The 10,754-nt window shown below is 39.0% G+C and overlaps 1 protein-coding gene across 1 annotated transcript; it reads left to right on the forward strand.

Annotated features, from left to right (window-relative positions):
* The first annotated feature begins 3,683 nt into the window (after positions 1–3,683).
* LOC115219972 (octopine dehydrogenase-like) lies at positions 3,684–6,948 on the forward strand. The gene is made up of 3 exons (XM_029790275.1): positions 3,684–3,789; positions 5,185–5,306; positions 5,863–6,948. The coding sequence occupies exons 1-3, from the start codon at positions 3,684–3,686 to the stop codon at positions 6,946–6,948; spliced, it is 1,314 nt and encodes a 437-aa protein (XP_029646135.1).
* The last annotated feature ends 3,806 nt before the right edge of the window (positions 6,949–10,754 follow it).

Here is a 10,754-nt window from a genome sequence, read left to right on the forward strand (position 1 = left end):
AGGTCCGTGATTTTGGAAAATCTAAAAATTAGAAGAAAGCAACAATATTCTTTTACCTATATAATCTGTCAAGGATTTCTTAATTGAGGGTGGATGATTACTATTAGCATTACTTATGGAATGGTTGGGTTTTACCTGTTATTAAATTAGAATTAGCATCTAAATAATTAACATTATAGTTTTCATTTAGAATCGAAGGGCCTCAGAGTCAATCTAGCTAAAACCAAAGTCGTAATCAGTAGGAAGGTAGACAAATCACAAACACCTGCAGGTGGATGGCCCTGCTCGATCTGTAGAAAAGGTGTGTAGGTAGAAACTCTATAAGATGCACCAAGTGTAAGCTATGGACACATAAGAGATGCAGCAATGTCAAAGGAAGGCTAACTAGGAAGATGGTTTTTTGTATGTGGCAGATGCTCAGGAACAATAAACACTGAAAATGCTCTGAGACCAACTTCCGTCACTTTCTAGGGAGAAAAACTAGAAATAGTTGATAGTTTCCGTTACCTAGGTGACCAAGTCAGCAGCAGGGGGGGCGGGTGTGCTGAAAGTGTAACTGGTAGAGTAAGAATAGCTTGGGCAAAGTTCAGAGAGCTCTTACCTCTGCTGGTGACAAAAGGCCTCTCGCACAGAGTGAAAGGCAGACTGTATGATGCGTGTGTACGAACAGCCATGCTACATGGCAGTGAAACATGGGCCGTGACTGCTGAGGATATGCGTAAGCTTGCTAGAAATGAAGCCAGTATGCTCCGATGGATGTGTAATGCCGGTACTCACACTCGGCAGAGTGTAAGTACCTTGAGAGAAAAGCTGGACCTAAGAAGCATCAGTTGTGGTGTGCAAGAGAGACGTTTGCGCTGGTATGGTCATGTGGCAAGAATGGATGAAGATAGTGTGTGAAAAAGTGCCACACCCTAGCGGTTGAGGGAACCTGTGGAAGAGGCAGATCCAGGAAAACCTGGGACGAGGTGGTGAAGCACGACCTTCGAACTTTAGGTCTCACTGAGGAGGAAATGACTAGAGACCGAGACCTCTGGAAGTGTGCTGTGCGCGAGAAGACCCGGCAGGACAAGTGAGTCCATAACCCGTGGCCTTCTACATGGAATGGAGCCAGCCTACGTATGCATACCTTCCCTTCTTGGGACACAAAACTCTACTAGTGAAGACGTGTTGAGGCAAGTGAGGATCAGAATCGAAATCGATCAATGGAAATTGCGGATGTGTAACCAGTGCCGGTGGCATGTCGAAACTCTACTGTGAAGACCCGTTGAGGCAAGTGAGGATCAGAATCGAAATCGATCAATGGAAATCGATCAATGGAAATTGCAGATGTGTTACCAGTGCCGGTGGCATGTAAGAGAACTTTCCGTTTCGCGACCGTTGCCAGCCAGCCGCCCCGTTTCGTGTCCGTTGCCAGCCTCGCCTGGCCCTCGTGCCGGTGGCACATAAAAAGCACCATCCGTTCGTGGCCGTTTGCCAGTTCTGTCTGGCACCAGTGCGGGTGGCACGTAAAAAGCACCCACTACACTCACGGAGTGGTTGGCGTTAGGAAGGGCATCCAGCCGTAGAAACACTGCCAGATTTGACTGGGCCTGATGAAGCCTTCTGGCTTCACAGACCCCCAGTAGAACCGTCCAACCCATGCTAGCATGGAAAACGGACGCTAAACGATGATGATGATGATAGTAATACTTAATCCATATTTTAAAAAATCTGTATAGTTTCTTCTTATATAATTCTAGTGTTCTATTGGTGCAATTCTTAGTTATTAATAAAAGGTCATCCCTATATAAACAACCCTCTAACTTTACTTTTTCTAATTGAAGTTCTGATAATAAATACCTACTAAATCAGTTGCCTGTGCAGAATCAGGTGCCCCATAGGTATATCAAAATAGTCTCTAGTATCCTTCCCTAGCCCACAATTTATTATTATATCTAATCAACGATTTCCTAGCCATTTTAACTACATTAGCTTCATCATAAGTCATTCCTACTTTATGCATAATATCAGTTTTATTATCTAACTTATATTTCATCATGATTAATTTAGAGGCCTTATTTATATTATAAAGAGTATTTTCTGGAACAATTTTCTATATCTATATCTATATATACACACACACACACACTTGAACACCTTTTGTATGCTGACGCATAATATACACATATGCACTAATTTATGGTCACATTCTATCTCCACTCCCATTCTTCTATGCATGAAATTACTTTCTCTCTTCAATTTCACATCTAGATGATTTCAAAATGTCACTGAAATTATTCAGAATGTTCCTACACCCTTTTTCTAGTTTTTCTTTCTCTTCTTTTTTACTCCTTTGTTTTGTTCTTTCTTTCTTTCTGATGGATTTACATATGTTAAGATATTTCTAATTCCCAGGGCATTAACATTAATAATGATAACTTTTATCTTGACTTCTGTGTGTGTTTTATCATTCACACATCACCATCATAACATCGATGTTTCCCAACTCACACAGATCAGATGAAATTTGGTGAAGTGGATTTCCTATGGCTGGATGCCTTTCCTATCACCAACACTCACCTATTTCCAAGCAAGAAATTTTTTCAATAGCCAGACGCACATACGTATAAGAGAACAAACAAAGTAATTTAGACCAAGTTAGAAATGTGGTGGTGTGCAGTCATCAATCATTCAACAACCTTTGCTACTATATTGAACTATATTCCTTGGAATTGGTTGGTCTTGTGCCTCCTCCAGATATTCCAATTTCACTTATCCCTCTAACCTTCACTCATGTTGTGTCCAACCTACTTTACTCAGGGCTCATACAAATAGTCCTTTTTCCCAAAAAACATCGATCCTCTGGAATCTCATTCCTGCCCATGTCTTTCCTGCATGTACTGATTTAACTCTTTAGTATTTAAACCAATCATATCAGGCCAAAATATTCTACCTGTTTTATGTTCAAAACAGCCAGATGCAGCCTCTCACACCAACCCTACTATGTCATTCTAAAAATAAACAATTACATCATTGAAATCTCAAAGCTACAAGATAATGCAAGATTAATTCAAAACAATGTGAATACAAAAGCATTGCATTTGACAGAATAATCTGAATGCTAAGGGGTTAACTGGAACATCAACTAACAGCATCAATCTTACTGCTCTTGGAGAACCTGCAAAGATCTTGCAACTGTTCTTTCTCTTAATCTACCAAACAAATAAAAAAAGAAATTAAGAAAGGCAGTAGAAGACACCAGAAAGTAATAAACCTCCTCTTTTATTGTTTCAGATCGCTTAACCCAGATACAAGTAGATCCATTTAACTCTTTCTTTACCAAACAGCCCAAACCTGCCTGAAAAAATTCTGGTTCATATGACCAAGGTGCCCAAACCCTCCCATAACCACATATTCATATTTAAATGAGAATTTCAGTGCAAATCTCATTAATACTATTTGTGAAAACATGTGATTCCACTTCGTCAACAATTGAGTTACAGTTTCTGACATCAATTGTGGATTTTGGGAGATTTTTTTTTTTCTAAGTTTTTTTCTGATCAATTTTTTGACTAAAAATGGATACTACTAGCTTATCTGTCAAGCAGCGAGTCAGAATTCAAAGAATTTTCAACTGAAGACCTTGAGAAATCTACTAAATCTGTAACTGGTAAAAAAAAATAAAGAAAAAAAAAACCCACATGGTATTTGATAATAAATCCAATGTTTCATTCCCTGAAAGTGAATGCTGTGATTCTGAGAACTCCGATGACAGTGATAAAGAAAATGAACTTACACCTGAATGGAGTAAGAATATGAAAACTGTTTCTTTCAGTGATTTTTACGAAGGGACTGGATTAAGTTCCAATCTCTCTCAGGAGAGAAAACTGTTAGACAATTGCCTTTTAGTTTTTCCTCTTAGCTTGTTTCAATTAATTGCAGTGGAAACAAACCGTTATGCTGAATATAAACAAAGCGAAGAGAGATAGATAGTTTATGGTTTCCCACAAACGTAGATGAAATTAGAGCATATTTTGCTATAAATATTATTATGGGCATTAGAAAGCTACCCAGAATTACAAATTACTACAGCAACGATGAAGCCTTTGGAGATAATTATGTCTCAAGTTTAATGACGAGGACATGGTTTCTAAAATTAACATGCGATAGACATAAACAGTACATCAGTACAAGGAGAACCAGGCTTTGATCCCTTATTTAAAATAAGACCCCGCAATGACTGTGTTCAAAGCACATATAAAACATTTTACAAACCAGGGAGATATCTATCCATTGATGAGGGTATGGTGGGCTATAAAGGCAGAGTACGTTTTTAACAATATAAGCCAAGAAAGCCCACAAAATGGAGGATCAAAGTTTGGAAGATTTGTGAATCGAATACCGAGTACTGCTCTGGATTTGAATTTTATACAGGCAAAAGAGACAATTATGTAAGCCAGCATAGCACAGCCTAGAGTAATATTGTGGTCTGGAATTTATCACTTCCATACCATAACCAGGGCCGTGTATTATTTTTTGACTGGTTTTTCAGTCCAGTCAAACTTGCTGTGTCAACACATACATGTGCTACAGTGATTGCTAGTAGAAAAGGACTGCCATTGGATATAAAAAAAAGGCAAAATTTTAAAAAAAAAAAGGGTGAAATAATTCAACGGCAGAAAGGAAATCTGCTAGTGACCACAAACAGAGATAAGAGGTAGATCAATTTCCATTTACCCATGCACAGACACATGTGAATGAAAATGGCACTCCATATAAAATGAAGAGTCAGACTCGAAAGGGCAGATTTTTGTTTCTCAAGGCGAATAAAATGGAATTTACAAATTTTTAAAGTTTAATCTGAGCTAACTTTATCAATTTGGGAAATCACATATTTCTCTAATGTTGTAAGGGTTCATAAGGGGATGAATTTTCAAAATCGCCATCATGTAACGCAAAATACCTTGCAGTATTCACTCTGGTTCCATCCGTTTCAAAGTTCAAGTCTCGCCGAAGTTGACAAACACTGTCAATGCAGCACTGAAATTTGTTGGTTTTCCCTTTTCTGTCTGGCTTGTAGATGCAATTCAAAGATCTAGGCTAATCATAGCGTGAGACGCTGATTCGACCTGACTCTAGTGTTAAAGTGTTAAGGATACATATGTCTGTGAAATTACGAAGTGGTTCACAGCTTAATTTCAGATGTAAGAATTCAATTATTCGACAATTGGATGCTCATTGTCGATAGCGATGAAGAATCCACAAGGTTAGTTTTACCAATTTGGAAATTTTGTGTTATCACTTTACTCAAGGTAGCCACGACAGTAACTCTGAGGGAAGATGTCGGATTACAGTAATGTTTTTTCTATTTCTGTATACCTGACTTCTGAGACCCCGTTCGGTCACGACACAGACCATGGGATTGCACCTAGAAAGTTACCCTCCTAGACACAAGTCCGGGCGAGGTTGTTTATGGAAGACCAGCAGTCGCCCATGCATACCAGCCTCCCCTCTCCACGCCACCAGTGTTATCCAAGGGAAAGATAAAGGTCGATGCAGCTTGGCACCTGTGACGTCGCAACTCATTTCTACAGCTGAGTGAACGGGAGCAACGTGAAATAAAGTGCCTTGCTCAAGAACACAACCTGACTTAACGTTCATATATTATAGAAAGCCACAAACCACTTGAGTATTCTCAAGACGAATACTGTAGTTTTGTGGCTTTCTATAGTATACACACGTTGAGTAAAATATACAGAATGCTATTCTGAACCAATACAGCTTCTGTCGCTAAATAAATTTTCTTTTCTGATTTTTTTTCTATTAGCTTTTTTTTTTAGTATATTTTCTAACAGACAATTTTATTATTTAATATTTCAGGATGCAAAAATGGTGATCAATTTTCCAAGAAAAGACGGTTCTATGTTTCCCGAAAACGGAAGACCTGGAACAATAACGGATAAAGCAGGAGATTTCGTCGCTGAAAGTGATGTTATCATACTGTCTTCTCCTCCAAACCATTTCCAAGATTATTTAAAAGCCATGAAGAAATACATTAAAAAGAGAACGGTTATCATCGGTGTACCTGGCAGATCAGGTTTTGAATATCAGTGCCGGACAAGTCTGGAAGAGCTTGGTGAACAATGTACCATCGTTAACTTAGAGACGTGTCCTTGGGTATGCGAACAAGTCAAATTTGGTTCTCAAATTGATGTCAAGGTGACAGTAGCATCGATCGTAACCTCTACTCTGTTCGGGACATCTCCCCCGAAACGTGGGCCACTGTCAATTTTGCAGTTAATACTTGGCGGTGATTGTGCTCTTCAAAATTCTCTTAACTTTATGTCTGTACTCCTGTCGCCCTTCGTATATCTCGAATGCTGTCTTTTGTTTGGAAGATGGAGTGAATGGGACGAAAAGCCGCTGGAAAGTGAACTGGGATTATTCGAAGACGTCAGCGAAAAGACAGCCGAAATGATTTCAAAGTGTTCTAATGAATGTTCTAAAATTATCCAGGCTATAAAAACAGGCAAACCAGAATTGAAAATCAACGACTATAAAGGAATAGAAGAATGGTTTGCCGGATTTAAAGACTGCATTGGAGACAGCAGTAGCTTACTGACAACATTGAAAACTTGTAAGATATGGGGAGACATTAAGCACCCAATGAAAAAAGATAGGAAAAAGTCAGAATACACACCAGATTTAGAAGAGCGAATCTCAGAATATTTATCGTATGGTTTAATTGTAATTCGAGGTGTGGCTGAAATTCTTCAGCAAGAAACGCCCGTGATTGACAAATTGATAACTTGGTGCCAGACAAAAAGCAAAAAGAATTACATGAAGGACGGTAAAGTGTTAACAGACAAAAACATTCAGAACACATCCTGCCCTCAGAAGTTTAAGTTCAGCACACTTAACGAAATCCTTTTTGTAAAAGCGTTACCGACAGATATAGAACTTTGAAGGACTTCTGATTCTAAACCTGTAAAGTTACGCTAACATTACAAGGAGCTCTTAACAATTCAAGAAAATAAAGGAAAAAGTAACACTAATAACTATATATAATATATATATATATATATATTATGTATATAATACATATATAAATATATATGTATATATATATATATATATATATATATATATATATATATATATATATATATATATATATATATATATATATATATACGTATATATAAATATATATACATATATATATGAGTATACGCACAAGTGTGTGTATATATGTATATATATGTAAGTGTGTGTAGGTATGTACGTGTGTATTTTACGTTTACATTTATTGTACATACATAACACGCACATATATAATATGAATATGTATATATATACACATATGTATGTATGTATTTACTATCTGCATACATACATGCATACATACATACATACATACATACATACATACATACATACATACATGCATACATACATGCATACATACATACATACATACACATACATACATACATACATACATACATACATGCATACAACGTACATACATATTTTTTTAAGGAATAAATTATTCCATTTAATATGCTTCAAGCTTCTGTCATTTTTTCCCCTTACAAATCATATCTTAGCGGAATCGTTAGTGCTCAAAAGAAATACCTGAGCTGGCAGAAACGTTAGCACGCCGGGCGAAATGCTTAGCGGTATTTCGTCTGCCGTTACGTTGTGAGTTCAAATTCCGCCGAGGTCGACTTTGCCTTTCATCCTTTCGGGGTCGATAAATTAAGTACCAGTTACGCACTGGGGTCGATGTAATCGACTTGATACCTATGTCTGTCCTTGTTTGTCCCCTCTGTGTTTAGCCCCTTGTGGGTAATAAAGAAATAGGTATTTCGTCTGCCGTTACGTTGTGAGTTCAAATTCCGCCGAGGTCGACTTTGCCTTTCATCCTTTCGGGGTCGATAAATTAAGTACCAGTTACGCACTGGGGTCGATGTAATCGACTTAATACCTATGTCTGTCCTTGTTTGTCCCCTCTGTGTTTAGCCCCTTGTGGGTAATAAAGAAATACGTATTTAATAACACGCCTTCATGTTCTGAGTACAAGCCTTCCCGAAGCCAACTTTGCCTGTCATCCTTTCGGAGGCCATAAAGTAAGTATCGGTTAGCTACTGGGATCAATATAATTGACTATGTATCCAATCACCACCGCTACCACCACCAGATATGTCAGCCTTATGCCGATGTGAGAAATCAATACTGTCCAATACTAAAATGGCGATAAAATTGCAGCAACGGTGCATCCTCAGCTCAAAAAAAGAAAAAGAAAGAAAGAAAGAGAGAGAGAGAGAGAGAGAGAGAGAGAGAGACAGAGACAGAAAGAGAGAGAAAGATCAATGGTCGTCTTTCGCTTAATAATTTTCCCAGATTCAACTAAATAACTTTCATCATCCATCATCATCATCTTCTTCTTCTTCTTCTTCTTCTTCTTCTTCTTCTTCTTCTTCTTGTCTTCTCTTCTTCTTCTTCCTTCTTCTCTCTTCTTCTTCTTCTTCTTTATTCATCATCATCATCATCGACATCATCAAATACTGCTGTTCGTTAGTTGTGTGAAATGTTGACAAATCATAACACCTCAATTCATACTTTACCGTCTTCAAAATAAAATTTTAAAAAGAGATATAGAATACATGGTTGAGACGTCGTGAGCGAGTATTATTAGTCCTATTAAACTATATCCTACCAGAAGACTGGTGGTCATATTTGGAACGCTTTGCATCATGGATCTATTCGATCATCATTAACTTTGATAAAGAACGACAAGAATACCAGTGTAGTTGGCATGGTTTTAGCGGGGAGGGGGCGCTTTCAAAGATTGGAAAAACATGGCCGAAATATATAAAACATTATTTGTCATGAAGGGAAACTACTTTAGCAGTGACTGTAATGACATGAAGAATTTAGATAAATTCAATTGTGACGAGAGCGAGGAAGTTAGAAAAATTTTTGTAGGCGCAGGAGTGGCTGTGTGGTAAGTAGCTTGTTTACCAACCACATGGTTCCGGGTTTAGTCCCACTGCGTGGCACCTTGGGCAAGTGTCTTCTACTATAGCCTCGGGCTGACCAAAGCCTTGTGAGTGGATTTGGTAGACGGAAACTGAAAGAAGCCCGTCGTATATATGTATATATATATATGAGTGTGTGTGTGTGTCTGTGTTTGTCCCCCTAGCATTGCTTGACAACCGATGCTGGTGTGTTTATGTCCCCGTTACTTAGCGGTTCGGCAAAAGAGACCGATAGAATAAGTACTGGGCTTACAAAAGAATAAGTCCCGGGGTCGAGTTGCTCGATTAAAGGCGGTGCTCCAGCATGGCCGCAGTCAAATGACTGAAACAAGTAAAAGAAGTAAGAGTAAAAGAGATCCTAACGACTTGTTACCGACAAACACCAACCGTCGACTTTTTCCTTGAATTCCGGATTTTAGCCTGTTTTCGGCGGCCTGTTGTCTCGTGTGGTTAGATGTCATTCTCCTCAATTAGAGGATTCCATGTGCAAAGTTAATTTGAATGACAAAAAATACATATTGCCTACAGCAGACCCAAAAGTGCCGCCGCCCCATAAAAGTGGTGCCGCCCCATAAAAGTGCCGCCCGGAGCGTGCCGCACCCTCTAGCTACGCTAGTGTTGTGAAGTTCACAGCAAAGCAAGTCAGACAATGTTGACTACAGAACGAAGACGACACTGATTCCTATCCTGACATCCAAGACCAATAATTTTCAAAATAAGTTCCAGTCACCCCAACGCTGCCCCCACACAAATAAATATTACTGAAGTCTTTTGCTCTACCGCTATCAATTACTTAATTACTTATTTACTTAAGCCCTTCATTCCAGTTGGAACATAGGCCAAAGATGACTTTACTCCACTGTTATCGACTCTGAGCTGGCTTTTCTGCATCTTTCGCGGTGGATTCCTACTTTTTCAGTTCTGCCTTAGTATCCCGCCTCCAGCAATTTGGTGGGGCTTCCTCTCTTCCGCCTCCTTTGTGGGTTACTTTGAGGGAAGGTTTCCTGGGTCCTTGTCATCGATGCTTCCATAACTTTGCTTTATTGTAAGTAGGAGGTGTTGGCCCTACGCAAGCCCATTTGTATCTCCGAGAAGAGGTGGTCCATAATAGACTAGCCTTTATCCTTTGGCCTGTCCAGCATAGGAGTCCCTATAAGAAGCTTGTTCTCCGCTGGCATAGATCTCGGGGTCATTGAGGCACACGGACCACCACATCGCAACAAGGACTGGACGTTATTGGTTTCTTATTAAGGTACAGGGTTAGCTGTTCAGTCGATTACATCGAACCCACTACTTGACAACAACGCTATTTCATTGACACCCACAGAGGTATGAAAGGCGAGGATTGACTCCAGCAGGATTTGAACACAGAACATAGAGAACCAGAACAAATACTCCGACAATTCTGCCAGTTCGCCACCTCCTCTCTTAATTATTTTTGATTTAGGCACAAGGCTAAATTGAATGGAGGCGGTTTGGACGTTTACATCGACCCCAGAACTAAACTGCAACATTATTTTATCGACCCCGAGTATCATTATCTGCCATGGGTTGGGCGATAGAGTAAATAATGGATTTGTTTTGGTGGAAAACGAAACGTTCTCCAAGTGGAATTGCTATATGTGTGAAACAGGACTCACACCAAATTTATATAAAACTAGCAGGACCTGTGAAAATTCAACAGTGTAAGTCAGCATATTTGAAAACATTATGTAGGTAGGTAAGTGG

Source organism: Octopus sinensis, linkage group LG15 (genome assembly GCF_006345805.1).
Source record: "Octopus sinensis linkage group LG15, ASM634580v1, whole genome shotgun sequence".
NCBI lineage: Eukaryota > Metazoa > Mollusca > Cephalopoda > Octopoda > Octopodidae > Octopus > Octopus sinensis.

Coding starts and splice junctions, on each gene's coding strand:
- LOC115219972 (XM_029790275.1), top strand. CDS start 3,684: ATGGTATTTGATAATAAATCCAATGTTTCATTCCCTGAAAGTGAATGC. Junction 3,790..5,184: donor TGAACTTACACCTGAATGGA/GTAAGAATATGA, acceptor GCTTAATTTCAG/ATGTAAGAATTCAATTATTC. Junction 5,307..5,862: donor TACTCAAGGTAGCCACGACA/GTAACTCTGAGG, acceptor TTAATATTTCAG/GATGCAAAAATGGTGATCAA.